Raw genomic sequence first — 18,306 nt, forward strand, 5'->3', positions numbered from 1 at the left:
ATCCGTTTGTCCGCGAGATTCAGTCAATCGTTAAAGATTGGTCGCGACAAACCCATCGGAGACGGTCAGTGGCCAGGGAGAATGTCTATATGATGACGGATATATGGGGGTATGCATTTATATAATCTATCTAAAGTTTCAAGAGGTAAAGGAAAGGTAAAAATTAATTTAAAATTGTCTAAAAGAATTGTTTATTAAATTCTATTAAATCTGAGAAATTATGAATTTTATAGAATTTTATGTAACCGAAAATACATAAGCTTTTTACTATATGAGGGATATATGGGGGTATGCATTTATATAATTTATCTAAAGTTTCAAGAGATAAAAGAAAAGTAAAAATTAATTTAAAATTGTCTGAAAGGATTGTTTATTAAATTTTATCAAATCTGAGAAATTAAAATTTATAGAATTAATACACCTATAAATGTGTTATCAGTAGTAATGCAACTCGTTGGTCAGGCCAGCCGTAGTTTTGTTCTCAAGTTGCTGCTAAGATAACTTCTAATGAGTTGGGCAAAAGAAAATAAGAGAATGTAAGAAATGTGAAGTTAATTATTATAATAATTATATCAAAAGAAATAAATCTTATAATAAGAAATGAATCTTATAATAAATTTATAAAAAGATTCCATCGATTATCCTAAGATTTTTTCATAAAAAATATCAATGATTTATAATGATTTATGTAATGAAATGCGATTGAATCAAGAGATTTGCAATTAGATATGAAATTAGATAATCAACGGGATATTAATAAACGTTGCATTAGCATAACAGATTCTATGCGAGTCATTTAACCGTTGGAATTCACCTATCATATATAACGGCGTGGTGGTACATCTAAGTGGATTCTAATTTATTTCAATTATACCGCTAATGCATGTTGCCATTTTGTAATTCAATGACGTTCTACTTTCGATGCGTTCGCCGATCGATCGTAATGCAAATCTCATTATGGCTGTGGTAGAAGGATAATGTTACAGAACTGTGTAAAGCAAACGATCGTTAGCAATTGCCATAATACGGATAGAGCTGCAATCCAACTTTTTTTTTGCGTAATATTTGAAGTTGATATGGATGATAGAAAAAATGCTATTTTTTAGAACTACAGAAGATTATTTTGTTAAAATTTTTATTTTTGAGAAGAAGCAATTTGTGAAACCAAAATGTGGAAAATCTGGTTCAGCTAGAGACTCTCCATGGAAAGATAGAGAAATGGTATCGTAAAATGATATTAAATATGTTTTCTAGATATTTATATTGCATAAAGAAAAGAGGAAAGAAATAAAACATTAATAATATTATTTTTTTCATAAATATTTAAAATAATCGAAAAATATTTTCGAGATTTATCATTTAAAGACGCATGAATAATAATTTATTTATTACTAATGATAAAAAACCGTAGAACAAAGTTGCACTTCAAAACACATTATTCATGCTATTCTGTATATCTTATTTCGATGTTTTTTTTAGTATTTTAATTATTTTATATTATATATTGTAAAACATGTACAGAGAGAATAATCATAAATGATATAATTTTACGTTGCGCTTAGTGAAGAATAAAAAAAAAGTTACATCATATTCACTGCGTGATTATCGCAAGAATCCGCGCGTACGATGGTCTCCAATAATTATAGATAACTATTATTAACTCATTACAGAATATTGTTACAAGGTCACATATATGACCATATTAAAAATATCAATAAACTCTCACTTTCGCAAAAAAGCTGCTTTATTTCAGCATCGATTATAAAATATTATTATAATAAGCTATTTAAAAATTTACAGTATTATAAATTTATATTAAAGTTATATAAATTGATAATTAAATTTATAATAAAAAAACAATACTGTTTTATGATTGCCATTTTTTCTTTTAACCGACACGAGGTGTAGTGAAATTTTACTCACCTTCCCACGCTACCTTTTATTCTTCGTACATGTAATCCCGTTTGTAATTTTTACTTCGCTCTTACATCGGTCCCGCGTATTTTATCGACAACCATCATGAACGTTCAGGAAGAAGGAATCGAATTCGATCTGCGACGAAAACGGGGCTAAGCGGGCTCGGTCGAGCGGAAGGAAAGAGAAGCCGCGATGGGCCCGGGGCCAACGTATATAGAGCGAAGCCGCGGATGTACGAGCGCGTAAATCACCGGTGCATGAAGGGAGAGAGGAGGAAAACTTCGGGTCCGCTTGTGTAAGGGGGGCGGGCGACGAAGCCGGAGGCCATAACTTTAAGCCGCTTGACTTGCTCGACGACGTCGACGACATCGTCGACGACGACGACGACGACGACGATGGCGAGAACCCCGACAGCGACGGAGAAGCCGCGCATCGAGTCGCGCGCGGCCGACTTTCCGGGATTCCGCTGTTCCATTTATACGAGGAGGAACGTGCGCGATACGGCACCCTCGCCCGTGCCAGAAACGATTGTTTTATACGGGCCAAAACTAGGGAATACGTTACGACTCGCTTTAACTGAATACGGGACGCGCGCTTCAGGAGCGAGAAAGAGAGAGAAAGGGAGGGAAAATGTTTTTCCTCGACGACGCTGGGCAAGAAGGAAAATTGCCGCGGTCGCGCAATTTGTCGCGAGCGCGTTGTCACAATTCTACGTTGTACCTGTGCATGAATGCAATATATGTAATCTCTTGGTGTAATAAATTTATTCGCGCACATCCCTCGCATACTGCGAGGATGACATACGACCCGGGCGCGCTCCATGAAAGTTAGTTAAACAAAAAAAAAAATCCCACAAATCCTATAAAATAAAATTAGGAAATTTATCCCTTGTAAAAAATGAAATTATCATTTACTTACCGGTCGCATTAAAAATATTTTGTCGCGTTTAAAATGTATTTCTCTATTTATTTAATTATTCATAAATATCTGTATTTATTTAATTATTGGTAAATTTATCACTCGTATTTAATGCGTTTGTTCAAATATAATTTTCTTTGTTGGAGTGGAAAAATAGATATTACGTGATGTGAAGAATAAAAATATTCTTATGGAATCTTAAAAAGGCATATTGCGGTACATGTGTGATTCACTTTCTGCGTTTCACACGCCGTTTATGGGACGTGCGCGTGAAAGTATGTCTTACTAAATGCCATCGTCCAACAAATGATTATTTCATGACATCAACGTGAACTTTCATTCTCGAGGCAACCTTTTATTATCACGCGTGGAGCTTTTATGAAAGCATGCATCTCGCGAGCATCACACTCATTATCCCTATTAATCTTGTTAATAAAAAACTGCATCGAATATGGTTTGGTTTTGTAAAATTTATCGCATAAAACGTTTTACAATTTTTCATAAAGTCTATAAAATATATTATTTTCTGTAAAGAAAATTAAATTTTATTGATTTGATTTTAAACTTGAAATTTTCTTTTTCTGCAAGAGCAAGTTGTGTAACTGATTTTATTGATAACATGAATATTATATATATATTCGTGATGACATAAATTTCTCTACAAACAAAATTTCCGATACATGCAATTTTTTTTAGCGACAAACATTTTTACAGATTTTCAAAATCTTTTTTTTTATCTATAAAATTCTGTGCAAATAAATCAATATTTTTCTGATTTCGGATAACGAGAAATTATACAATCGATCGGTATCATTCAAAAGCATGGGATCGGGATAATCTTGGCTAACCCTTTGAAAAGAAATTGATCTTTCCCGAAAACATTTCGAGAATCTCATCATATGGATGACATCGCAGTTATGTGTCAGTGTGAAATGAAAACCGGAGGAACAGGTGATACGAAAAGCAGTGCAATTAACGAAAGTTTATAGAAAGTTTAAAGAGTGCTTTAACGATGGTGCACGTTCATATTCAAGGATATAATTTTAATTAAAGTGTAATATGGTGCTCGTCTCTCGACTATCTGGACTCCGACTAACTTAGGAGAAAATAAAACGCGATTAGACAAGACACAAAGTGACAAAATAAATTTTCTTCATCTAATCTTCCTGCCTAAAATAATCAGATTAGAAAGAAATCTATAAATAAAAAAGTTACTGTGCAGAAAAATTGCAATATTAATACAAACAGTGCAAAATAAATATCAGAAACATTAATATTACATTAATAATTTACATCTCATTGATATTCCAACAACACACGAGCGGAAAATTGACTTTCGAAATTCACATTTCTACAATATTTTTAACCTATAAAAGCGCAAAAATTACGAGCAATTATCTCATTTCTCTAGCAAGACACTCTTTTAAAAAGTTTTCGTGAGATATTTTAATGAAGTGATGTTAAATTCTGGGCAGAAGATGATTAATCACGCATTCTTTTACACTTTATTGGACCCTCATACATACCTTTCCGTCTTATCACTTTACACACGGAACGAGATATAACTATGGACTCGTTGCACAATTTATCGCGTTCGGGAAACGATCTCGCAGTAAAGGAAAAAATTGTTCCCGATAAGTCGACTAAAGCTGTCGAAGATAAACCGAATAAATAAATCTTGCCGGTCGAACAACGCAACGCGACGCGTTGGCGCGGTCAGCATTGGTTAAGCGACATGGTCGAGCCATTTTTCCGCAGATAATTTATTTCATTAAAAAGTTGGGCGCACGATAACTTAAAGTTTCAACGTTTCGGCGTTGCTTTCTTTTATCTCTCTTTTTCTCTCGTCGGCTCGTTAACGACTCGGTTAACCCATTCGCCTCCTTCTCTTCTCGTCTATCCTCTTTTCAGGCCGATGCATAATTCAAGCTCTACGGTTTGCCTGTAAAGGCAAAACGCGTATACCGATCGATCCCTCGACCGTGTCTGCTACGTCACTTCTAACGCACAGCGGTACCCGTTAATGATGATTTGTCGACCGAACCGGTGCGCGAATCACACCGACCGATACTTTTTTACGCTTCCACAATTCCGCAAGAAAGTTTAGCTCCGTGAAGTTAAAATCCCATGCATAACATAATTATGGCTTTCAATTCGATACGTCCTGCCTCACGTCCGGTCCGCTTCTCGCTTTCAGCTCCAGATGTAAGCAGAAATGTCACGCAAATATTTCTTCATAAACGTGCGTGAAGCAGTTGCGTCATAACATCAACTGAACTTCGAAACTATTATTTCCTAAATATTACAGAATATGATGTGAGTTGACGTGTTATGTTTTTGTCAGCAAATTTCGATACTGAAACATTCAATTATGCGAAAATTTTGCGAGAATGTGGCAATTTCCGGGCAAGATGGTTACCAAAATGTATCAAACAGCTTATCTAATCACAGTGCTCTATTACGGCGGTAGCTTCTCTCAGCCCGCTCGTCGGACTAACGTTTTTATCCTCGCAAAAAAATTTCAATCTTCACCCAAACCAAATGTCCTCGATAAATTTTTTTACAGTGCACACTCGACTCGCTTTCGAGGGTCCTTCGAGCAGGGCTCGTCCTGGGCGGATCTGATGTCCCCTAGTCCTCGATCTAAGCAGGTTGGAGAGAGGCGACGAGAGATCCGAGGATGAGGCACAATGAGGAAGAGCACAAGGACGAGAGGAGGAGGAGAGGGAGGAAGGACTGACTTTGTTGTTTGCAGGTTTACACGGCCAATCTCGCTTTGATGTCCCTTCCCCCCCTTTAGTCTCCTGGTCCCTTTCGATCTTCCGAACAACGACGCAACCCCCTTATAAGGGATACGCACTGGATGCGCAATGTGTGTCATGTACAAATACGTACATAACATGTACACGCTTCTACATCTGTGTATGTGTGAATATCATGCGTGCGAGAGATTGTTCTTGATTTATTCTTCAGATGGAAATTTAATAAGGGCATGCATGTAATAATGTTAGTAATATCTTTACATCATGATGGTTATTTGCAAGCAAATATGGTGAATAAAAATTCCTTGTATATCGAATCTCAGAAAAAAAATCTCCGTCCATAAAATCAATCACTTAAAAAATTTTGAACACAAAACTTTATATTTTGAGTAACGAAAAATTAATGATTTTTTGAAAATAAGAACTGGAATTTTTTAATGCGTATACTTTATTTTACATCAATTATGAGCTATACTAATTATAAAAAGCTAATTAAACAATAAAGATTGAGTATATTATCATTTTAGAATATTTTTCTAGAAAGACAGATACAAACGCATGTTTAATTCTAATTAACACATGCAGTTTAATTACTACGTTCTTTTCCTTTATTTGTTCAATGTTAGCTCGAAAACGAGTCGCGGCCGGCGATAAAATTCTCAATTAATTGAGAGCGACTCTGCGCTGAAATCTGGCGGCTTATATACTCTGTCCAGCTCGAGATACTTATTATTTTTAATTTTAACATCGTCTCTCGTCTTTCAGATATCGTGTACCACCAAATCGGTCGTCCGGATCGCAATGGCGAACTCAGTTCATAAATTCAGTCGATCCACGACGCTGTTCGTGGCACGCAATCGAGAGGAACTCTCAAGGATTCAAGACGCTGGAAATGAAGGTAATTTCTCCGGACGGTTCTTTAGTTTGCGTGCCTCGAACACCTGCGACCTCGTATCGGCCAATCTTGCTTGCACGGTGTCCCGATATAAAACCGACCGCTTGCAACTCGCTCCATCTCGCTCCAAGTCGCTCTCTGGATTCTGCTGAGTGCGCGACAACCATCGGCCAGTTATCTCATCTCTTCGCAAGAGTGTCATATCGAATAATATATGCTTCGTGTTGCGAAGGATCGAGTAGTTTAATCGATCGATATTTTAAATAATGATCCCGACCAATAATATATCGAGATATTTGAAAAAATTCTATTACTTTGAGATTCTCTATCTAAGTTATTATTGGAAATTAATATTTAAGTAAATTTCGAAAACGAACCAGTTAAAAATTATTAATTTTTTTTCGCTCTCTTCTCGGGTTGTTGTTTAATTATTAATTTTATTTTTATTTTGTTTAATTTTTTAAATTTCATTTATATTTATTAATTCTAATTTTAATAATTTGATTTATTTTCTTTTTTAAGAACAATTTAAGTTGCGATATATTTAATATATCGGAAGTTAAATTCTAAAAAAAAATTTTTAAATATAGCGCAAAATTGAATTTTTTTTCACAAGAGTTGCGTAAATTATACACCACCTTGCGATTACAAAGTTATGCATGCTCGTATGCAACATATTATCAGACCGTAAGGAATTAGAGCGTTTACGCTCGCGTCCATCATCGTCGATACTTATCGGCTTTAATCGGGATTTTATGCGATCTGATGGCGTCTTGCAAAATAGCGACCACTCGCCGCATTTATGTATCGTACCGATACATCGGTGCGGCAATAAAATACGCGCGCGTGACCGGAAAACCGCAATGTGCCTCGTCGTGATCTTACAAACGGTATATTGCGAAACGAGCGTAATTTCGTGCGTTTCCGCACGCGGATTTATCCGCAATTCTACGTTAATTCGGGATTTTATGCAATACGGTCAACGATATCAACGTCGCATGCAGGTACGACCCTCGAGATATTTTTGAAATTTACGCGACCGTATTCATTTAACAGATTTCAACGGCTCCTTTTTTAATTTGTCGCGTTGACATGCATCTTTGTTTTCGATAAAAAAAATTGATTTTTTGCACGATGCAAAAATATATATTTTTTTTTACATTATGCGGAGAAATATTTTATATCAGTACGTATGATTTGTAATTTTCAGGCTACAAAAATAAGCGCGCGTGAGAATTTTTTTAACTATGACATATCAGATTAATCCGAAATAATCAATTTGGGTACAAAGTTAAATTTTGATATAAAATTCATTTTATTTTCAAATTGCGATTTAAATCTAGTCTGAACATCTTTTGGATCAAAGAAGAATTGACATTTTGCACGACGCAAAGACATATATTCTACAGAGAAAATACCTTATATTAATACATTATCTACTTTCATGGTTACTTAAATAAGAACAGTGAGATTAATTTTTTATCTCATTAATTTTACATCAGATTAATCCAAAATGATTTGAGTATAAAGTTAAATATAATTTGATACAAGATTCATTGTTTCAAGCAGCGATTTAAATTCAGCTCGAGCGTACTTTGAATAGAAGAGGATTATGTTAAGAAGCGATGTGACGTATGATGTAATTTCTAAGAGACTAAAGCCTGACCAGAGCTAAAAACGAGACTAGGAGGAGAATTGCACACGTACATGCACATGACACATGGACATATATATTATATACACCGAGATCGGTACAGTCTCCTTTTCACTTGTTGCGCTTTACGCGCAAACACAAGGAAGTCATATCGTTCGCCGCGACACGACGTCTCGCAATTAATTGCCAACGTTACATTGTATCGTTCTTAATTTGCTCCTATCGCAAAAGTCCGAGACATTCCATTACAACGACTCATAAAATGTTGCTCTAATTTCCTATATCGGAGATTAGATAGTTTGCAATTAACTTCAATGCTCATTAGGGATAGCTATTTCCTTGAGCGATATTTATCTAAAGTACTTTGAAATTGTAATATGACATTTACAATCACAAAAGTTGACATATATATTTATCAGCACACTTCCCTACAGTACATGTAGAGCGATGCTTTGAATATTTATTATAATAATAATTATAATTATACAATTATAATTATATATAATTATTAATTATTATTATTAATATAAACGCTTTATATAAATTTATCAATATTGTAATAGCAATATTATATATATTTAGAAATGCATTTTGTAATTGAATAATATCATTATCCTAACGTGTGCATGTGGAATTTCAATTGTGTCTACGATGTATTAACTTGAAACTTTACCGAAAATGATTAATAATTAATTAATAACCGTCGCAATTCCTTTCTCTCCGGTAATTTTTCCAAGACGTCGGTATCCCTAAGAAAGAAGATCAGAATTTTATCCGCGATTCAGCGCAACTATCTATAATTTTCTATGAAATTCCCGCTATATCCAAGGAATCTCAGCTAACGATATCCATTCCGAGGCACGATCTCGTTACTTTCATTACCGTGCGAGCCTCGGCGTGATGCGTCCATATACGTAATACGCTTGCCGTGCGTCTCGTGAACGGGGATCTCCATAAAGATTTTTATGGCGACGTCCTGCGATCTTTCTCTCTTTCTCTCTTTTTCTCGACTCGCCCGTCGTCCCTGACCGCAACTCCTCGTTCGGCGCGGTAATATCGCCGAAGATCGTCGACACTCGTAAAAGCCGATGAACACCGGGCAACGTTTTGCGAGAGAACGCTAACATTATCTATCCGATATCTGCTTCGTTTGCGCGCGATTATACAGCTCGATCATTTAACGGTACGCGGGATTATTACGCCGGACAGAGCGATCGTGAGAAACCCGATGCGGTGAATACATATACGTAGCTCATTTGCGTCTGCCAGATTTCCGATGATAACGCATGTTGGAGATGCAATCACGGGGAGAAATCGATTATCATTGGATGGATTGAAACATCATTAAGAAGATGTATAATAGAAACAAAATTCAAGTTAAAGTAACTTGAAAAGTCTCGTGATGAAGCAGAAAGAAAAATAATAGTGGGAAAAACACACTTAATATGAACAGTGATTTAAAAAAATAAAATTTTAGATTTTAAAAATGTGATTCTTTAAAAACTGATAGAATTGCACGTAACATAAATCTTAATTCTTAGCAATGATTAAGATTTATATTTATATACACATTTATATTTATATATACATATTTATATTTATATACATACAATTCTTTATCGGTTTTCTGCATTTTTAAAAATCTAAATTTTAATTTTTTTTATCACTGATAAATGTGTTTTTCCTGCTATTATTTTGCTTTCTGCTTAATTATGATTTTTCAAATTTTTTGTATGTAATATAAATCTTAATTATTGTTAATTGTATATATCAATTAAATAGCACAGCTTCAAATTAATCTTATTCTCTAATATTGTATGTAAAGCATTACGGCAAGTTATATTGGAGAAAGAAAATCTTACGAAGAAAATCTTCTGACATCGGGAAAGAGAGAGAGAGGAATGAGCGAGTAATGAATTACACCGAAAGTTGTCTAGTAAGTGAGCCTATTCATGCATAATCGTGCAATTAGTTTGATTGCTCGAAGGTAAAGTTTTTTAATAACGCGTAGTCGTTCACGAAGTTTCGCAAGGCAAATACATTATGGAAACCCGCCGCGAGTCGTGCGAGTTAGTTACGCGGGAAAATCTTCGCGCGCCGTAAAGATTTTTACGGGTGCATCTTACGTGTCTCACTCGGGTACTCTGATGCTCGTTCGCCCGTCGACCCTGACCGCAACTTGCGCGGTAATAGGATCAAACATCGCAAAAGCTCGTAAACCTCGATGAACACCGTAGACCGTCAAACAAGGGCGGAAGAGAAACAACACGGTCAGGGCAAAATAACGGGGCTGAATACACGGATCCCGCGATAATTTATGCGATATCGTTTGTTTGCGACTTCATTAAGGTAACATATTTGACTATAAGACGCTTTAAATCTCTTAATAAGCACGAAACGTTGCAATATACATATATTTAGCGCAAACATTATTTCAAAAAAATGGCGATTAAAGATGGCAAATTTTAAAATAATTTTAAATATTTAAATAATATATTAAAAGATATATTTAAATAATCTCTTAATATTTTGCATTTAAGCTTTCAATTTAAAAAATTGATATTTTACTCAAGTACTTATTTAAATATATAGATACGTAACATGTGTGCATAATCATACGTATATTTGCGAAAAAATGTGTAATTGTAATCTATTACGTTTTTAATTTTTAACAAAATCTTAATTAAAATCTTCGCTTTTTTTTGAAACTTTATCTTGCTCGTTAAGTCTGCCATAAAACAATCCCTAGGTTTATAACTTTATAATCACTCCATATCGCGTAGGTGCGAATATTTTCCATTGATGCTATAAGCTGGTGTGAGTTGCTGCACGTAGAGTAACAATGCGAGATGCGGAAACTTTCGCGCGTAATCGTCGAATTTGCACATAAATCGGCGAAGGACGTCAAGCTCGCGATTTATCCCGCTTACCGGCAATTATTCACGCGCTTACGCGAGACGATGCGACGCGAGTTTTCCGGACAGAAATTAATTCCGTGATAGAAATCTGCGCGATTGGGAAAAAATTTTCACGGATTATTCTTATGACAGTCCTCCATTTTACGCCCATTTGTTCACGCGACAGTGTGTCTCGTGGTAACACGATCGCAAATCGCAAGCCATCGTAAAGCTCGACGTGCATCATCGGAGCTTAAACAGGAAGAGTTTTAAAAAGAGGAAGCTGAAATAAATTGACTCGAGATAAAATGAAGACGATATACTTTGATATTTATGTTTCCAATTATTCAATTTAATTAACTGCCGCAATTAAACACTTGAGTCTTTATGATTGGCTATGGATACGTAACACTTGGAAATGTTTCTTCCGCAATCAATTGTAACTATAATTATTACTTTCATGATGAAACTTAGTATTTCGCTAAAACTGTCTACGGAATTCTGTCTCGTCGTGTACAAATTTTACGAGGTGCTTTGATAAAAGTTGCGTAAAATTAAAAGTTTGAGTGTTTTTCGACAAATTTAAAATAAATTTTTTAATATTTATTTTAAGATTTCCAATAAATTTTATATTTATTTTAAATTCCGTAGAATCTTAATTATCCAGAAATTAAATTGAATAAAAAAAAGATTATTGATTTTTTAATTTTAATTTAATTGAATTTTTATTAAAAAACAGAAAGTTGTCTATTCATCAATTGAAGGATACAATCTTCTGATAAGAAAGAAATACAAAATTGCGCAAATAAGCGGCATGATGATAGAATACAAAATTCTAATCAAATTATTACGATTACAATTATTATATACGTAAGCATTATGTAATTAGAATTTGGAAATGTAGTTTGGAAACGCGCAATTTTTTGGAGTTTCCACTATATAAATTAAAGAATTATGTAAGTTTAAGTGAATTTAATGTCTTGTAATATCGAATATGAATGTTATACATTTCTTCAAGGCATAATAAATTAAATATTTGCAATAAAGTAAAAATTAATAAAATAAATTTAAATATGAAAAGTCCACTTGATTAAATTTTAATTTGAATATAATTAAGAAAACATCTAATTTCATTTTCCTCAACATATATGTAAAGCTAATTTCGAAATTAACATGGAATTAATATACTAAATATATATACTAAACGATTAATAACAACATGAGTATATATCATACTACAATAATTATAACCGAAAGACAACATGTGACGGACAGAATGCATTTCGCGTCCATATATTACAATAATTAACGTAACATAATTCGCATGACTGCTATTAATGTGAATATAATCCGTATTAAGCATCGACTCGTGTCATTAAAAATTTACAAACATGATGTGTCTTATTAAACAGAAAAAGAAGCGTGTCGAGTTCTTGCTCGGGACGCGATCGCTTTCGCGTTCCTTCAGTCGTTCGCGATCTTTTTTTTTTTAACTTCGCGCACGTAAATCGCGACGAATTTAATACTCGTCTTAACGTCCGCGAGCGGAATGCAGATTTATGATGGCAATTTATTACACATTTTAAAGCCGATGACGTGGAAAACGCGAGGGAGGGAGGGAAAGGCGACGAGTTTCGAAGGCAACCGCGTTCTCCTACCGTGAGCGAAATCGCGAGAGATCGAAGGGGATTATCGCGTTAGCTCCTATCTCGACCTACAGAGACATTCGATTCGATCGTCGAAGAAATCGCGTCTCCGATGAATGGCGGAGGAGAGAAGAGACGCATGATGTAAAGCACGGGAGAGAGAGGAGAATTCTCGGCGCTGTTGGAGCGTACTATATCGCGGAATCGACGATTCGAGATCCTGCAACGGGGGGAAAGAGGAGAGACGACAAGACGGAGGCAGGGTGGGACGGAGGGAACGGGGCGAAGTCGCGTATTAAAATCGGCATAAAACGTTATTATCCGCCGGCGTAATTCCGCGGTACCCCGGGTGGTAAGTCCCGGCGGGAGCCGCGGAATCGCAGTCGCCGGCATGGAAACTCCGAGTGAGAGAGGGTGAATTCCGTACCGAACTCGGAGATAATGCACTCTCCCATCCCCCTTTTTCCTCCCCGCCTCTCGATCGGCCTCGGCGATTTGCCCGTCTCCTTCGTCGCCGTGTTCCTTACCTACCTAGGGCCCAGAGAGCGAAGAATTCGATATCAAATTCTTTTAAGAACCTGCGAGCAGCCAAGGGAGGACTGAGGATGCCGCGAGAGGAGAGCAAGAAGATATTGCCGCATTCCTATGGTACATAATGAGCTGTGAAATTTCGAGAAGGTCACCGTCAACGGTCCGCCATCGGCCGCAGGAATTATATTCCTCGAAAAGCTAACGCATCGACGGAGAAATTGATATAAAAGAGACTGGGGAAATTTATATAAAAATGGCTGGAGAAACTTTCCTCCCTCGGCGAAAAATTAAGCGTACGTTTTATCGCATCTCAGCGTTTTCTAATTTACACGAAGGATGTAATCGTGAGATTTTATCCTTCACGAACGTAATGCACATGCAAAGGACACGGGAACGTCCATGATGGTAAAAGACAACAGATTTTTACGTCGCTCGTAACGTCAACGTCTTCGATTTCCACAGACGCAAAATGACAATGGAAGATGATACTCGACATTCTTCCTCGCGAAGAATGGATAAATTCTCGATTCTCCGGGGGATATAAACTGTGGAATGGTCGAGAGTCGTTTATAGACGCAGTATAAACAATTTGATATCGAGGCGATGAAATCCCATGTCGATTTCGAGAAATAAAGGCGAACGTCAATGACTAGACAACAACTGTCAAGAAGAGTACGAGAACGTGACACGACCAAAATGACGACGTGCCCATCCGAACTTGACCTTGAACTCTTGTCATTTCTCTTTCCTTTCGAATGAAATTAATCAAAGCCGCAAAACTCGATCATAAATCATACGCGTTTTAAGCTCCACCCACGAATGATCTAGCACCTGTACGTAAAGAGCTTCCCCAGCTGGCAAGAGCTCGTAAACCGTCTTCCAGAGACACGAACCACCGGGACACGAACCACGCTACCCACCGGGATATCTCCCAGTGCTTACTCGAATGCCGTAAACCATTTGGCCGATGAGTGCCTTTGCTCTCACTATGAGCGCAAAAAGATGTGATATCGAATCTCGAGGTCGCAGTTTAAAGCTTCACGTGTGACGAAGTCGTTCCAATAGACATTTGTTCGCAAAGAATAAATAATAAAGTAAAAAATAATTAATTTGACATTTAATTATTTTAGAGACCACAAAAATATCAAAATCATTTTTAAATTATTTTTTTTCTCAAGATATATTTTAATTCCTTCCATCTTTGCACAATAATTAATAACTAAAAATTTTATTTTAGTTTCTATTTTTTTTCATATCTAAAATAGCGAGCTGATGTCATGAATGATTATCAACGACCGACATATGTTAGTCCATCCAATTTATTCTTATTACGAGCATTGTCGCGGTCCCCGAATTCATGTTCCGAAATCGATTGCTGGATATGCAAGGACACAGATAAGTTTCTTCCGTAGGTACGCACGTAGCTGCAGGCGATATGCATTATGCATGCCGCACCGGTCGCCGTTGATTGCGATTCGTACCGGGGCTACTGCCGATTTTACTTCCGCACGAAAAATTAGTATATTTTTAATACATCGCCGAGCAAACCCGTCGCAGCAAGCTTGCGTTTCGCTCTGTCCAAGAAATGAAAGTTTCGTTACGTGTTCCCGACTTCCTTTCTTTTTTTTTTCACTTACCACTAGCCTCTCAAAATCCCCCTTCATGATTTGTTACGTAAGAAAAGGAGTTTCAACGAGTTTTTTCCATTACCTGCAACAGAAAGAGAATTCTTGGTTAATGTAAAATATTCAATGGCAGATAATATGGAATAAAATGGAGAGTTGACATAAAACGAGTTGCCATTGCTATATCGTTATGTTTTACGCTAGGAAGGTTTTCAATCATCGGAAAAGATTGCAGATATTATTTTAATATTATTTATATAGAAAATAAGTGTTGATGGTGGTTTTACTTATATTTTTTCTTAAATACATAAATTAATAAATAACTTGTATTTCAAAATTTTTATTTTTACATGGATAATAATTTCTTATAATTGTTAAACTTTTCGTAACGAATTTTAATGTTAAAACGATCAAAGAGATAAACTTGACTTCACGATAAATACAATGAAAAAATATCGAATGCATCAATATCAGTCAGTGTTAAATACTTCAATATTCTGTCGATGCCTATACAAACCTTAGTGTCATAATCTGGAAAGGGATGGCAAATCGTTATCCCGAGTTAATTAAATCAGGTTGTTAGTGCAACTCAATCCTGGCATTAATGTACATAATAGGTAACGGAAACGCGCTGCATTTCACCTGATCGCCCAATCTATTTCAGTCCCATCACGTTGTTTAAACGCAAGCTTAATTTTAGTGGAACGATATGCGTAGGACAGAGCATCTTTCATTATTTCGAGCAAACTAGCAGCCGTTTCGTCGCAATCGCGATTGTAATTCTTGTGCAATTATTTGTTTTATCTGTTAACACTGCCTACACGACAGCATATCTGTAGGTTGTCGATGTACAGGGGCTACATAATAATTCATTTTACGACTTTTCATTCAAAGTTGAAACAAGTATCGCGAAAGCGGGTGGAAAGTAGTTGCGGAGGGGATTGTTTCACTTTGCAATCGTCGATTTTGATGCATTCAATATGCACGGATTTATGCAACTTCAATTATGCTCGTCGAGGCTATTTCTCGATGTCTCGTTGTTTATTAAACCCTTCTATTTTCCTCAAGTTGCACTTCCTCCCTCGCACCCTCAGCACGATGCTTTATACCTTTTACGCCAGCATCATCTGCTTCCCATCTTCCATCTGTCTTCCTCTTTCCCTAGCACTTTTGGTTTCTCGCTTCGGCTCTTACGTTTATCTCATTCCGCGCTTCCACCACCCCTCTCGCAGCAACCCTCGCCGTCGACATCAACAAACATCTTGATTATACCGTGAAAGCCGCCTCGAACGAGTCCTGACTAGAAGCTGGAAGTCTCGCCCATCGGTGCCGCCGAGAGGTTCCGCTCTTTCCTTTCTTCCTTCCTTCCCTTCCCTCGCGTGCTTCTCCTAACTTCGCTCTCGAGCTTCACTCCCTTTTTCACTCCGCGGTCGTCCTTCCTTTTCGTTCGCCTCTGTCTCCCTCAACCTTCGTAACGATGGAGAGCATACGAACACTGAAAGCCGCCTGGTAGTCTGGTAGTATTTGCATGCGAAATTAATGCCTTTCTATTTCGGTCCGAATTAAATGCAAGTTTGCATAAAGAAACGGCGATTTATTCGTTTATTCTTTGGGGATGAATAGGAAGGGGTAGAAGCGGCGACTGAGGGAAACGACGAACCAACCCCACCGCGACCCTCTATCCACCCGAATCGAGTCCTCCAAACACCCTCGCAATCAAAACGAACGGCACAGTCGTTCCTTTCGTCTTTCTTCCCTCCGATTGCGTCTTTCTTCTTTCGTTCTGTCGGTTTCTATCTCTCGAAGAGGAGAAAGAAACCGACAAAGGGGGGAAGGGGGAAAGTAAAGAGACTCGGGGGCGCGGATGTACGGCACCTGCCCGCGTTTATATCATTTTATTCCGGGCATCCTCCGCCAATGGACTGGCGACGATCAAACGACGACTTTGTAAACGACGTTAGATCTCTTTCTTGTTACACTTCGACTAACTCCTTGTGCCGGGGTTGGGTTGATGTATCATTCAAACATGAAGCAGATTATTCATCGTAGAAACAATTTAAGTAATTCCGGGGAAAGCTTGAAGAAGAAACAAGATCGATAAGAAAAGAAGACAATGCGAATTGCGAAAATTCTAATTAATTCAACGAAACAGAAAATTTAAGTATAAATTGTAAAATATATTTTACTACAAATTGTATAAGTTTCATTAACGATTGACAAGTACTATGATCAATTTTTAAATTAATTTTCTCTCAAGTCTTATTTATAAAATAAGGCTGTGACATTGTTTTTTTTTAATCGTACACATTTCTTTATATCATTTTCAAATCAAATAATTTACTTGTCTCTTCGTTTACGAGTAAAGTATTCACTATTAGATCTCGACGAAATATTACATAATATCACATTGAATTCTACTTAAATTAATTAATTCTATTTAAAATTATTATGCATAGAAAATTTATTTCACCGACGCAACATTCGATGTGTTGAAGTGTCTTAGCTGGATATTTTATAAGTTTAATAAAAATTAGAATAGTATTTTATACACAAACAACAAGAGGAAAAAGGGGGAAAAGGGAGAAAAAGGTTGATGATGGTCGTTGAGCGTTGCATACACGCGACCAAAAAACGACCTGCAAGTACACCTAAGCGCAACTACTAGCAATATATTACAAGACTTCGTTACTTTTGTTTCGTTTTCCATCGTTAGCGCACGTATATGCATACCTACACTAACTCAAGATGGCACATTTAGGATAACAGTGTGCGAAAGCACAACTTTTCTTCCTTAAATCGCTACAAAAAAAGCAACAGTTTTCTAATGAAGCGTAGAATAATAGATGAAAATTCCTGTGGAATTTTCTAATTGTCTCTATAATCTGATATTTGATACAGAAGAGTACACCTAAAATTAAATTAATTTATATCGTATTACTATATTGTTTATTAAAAAAATATCCAAAAAAAGAGATACAAATTTTTCTATAAAACATATATAAAACGTATATAATAAATGATGAATGAAATGGTCTCTTGTTTTTATAATATGACTGATAAAAATTATTTATATTTTTATTTAAAGAAAGATATACATATATAAAAGAGAGAGAGAGAAAGAGAGGGAGAGAGACGGAAGGAGAGAGGTTATTTTTTAAATTATTTTTTTCAATTTTTAAAGAATTTTTACGATCGAATATATTGTTGCCGAACTGTGATTTTTTTAAGCAAATATAATAATCAAGAGATATGATAGTGCAGTGAATATCACTGAACATAAGCATTATTTTTAAAATTAATAATATTTTAAAAAATTATCTTTAAAAAATGATAAAAATATTAATAATATTAACATTTCACGCTCGTTCGCTTTTATTCATAATCATTCGTATTTATTTGCACGCAATCATCTTGTCATGTATGTGTGTATCGTCATATTACATTTTAAAGTGCGAAAAAAC

At 36.0% G+C, this 18,306-nt stretch overlaps 1 protein-coding gene across 3 annotated transcripts in view; it reads right to left on the minus strand.

The window, feature by feature from the left end:
- LOC105248927 (Krueppel-like factor 6) overlaps positions 1 to 18,306 on the minus strand; it is a 332,350-nt gene that overhangs the window by 33,766 nt on the left and 280,278 nt on the right. Inside the window, exon 1 of one of the 3 annotated variants that reach the window (XM_011254009.3) lies at positions 14,858 to 14,915. The exons of the other annotated variants lie outside the window; for them this stretch is intronic. Within the exon in view, the coding sequence (XP_011252311.1) occupies positions 14,858 to 14,884 (27 nt within the window). The 5' untranslated portion in view covers positions 14,885 to 14,915. Of the gene's footprint in view, positions 1 to 14,857; positions 14,916 to 18,306 lie in introns of those variants that run through there. 3 annotated transcript variants of the gene reach the window in all.

This window comes from Camponotus floridanus, unplaced genomic scaffold (assembly GCF_003227725.1).
Source record: "Camponotus floridanus strain SB8 unplaced genomic scaffold, Cflo_v7.5 scaffold50, whole genome shotgun sequence".
Lineage (NCBI taxonomy): Eukaryota > Metazoa > Arthropoda > Insecta > Hymenoptera > Formicidae > Camponotus > Camponotus floridanus.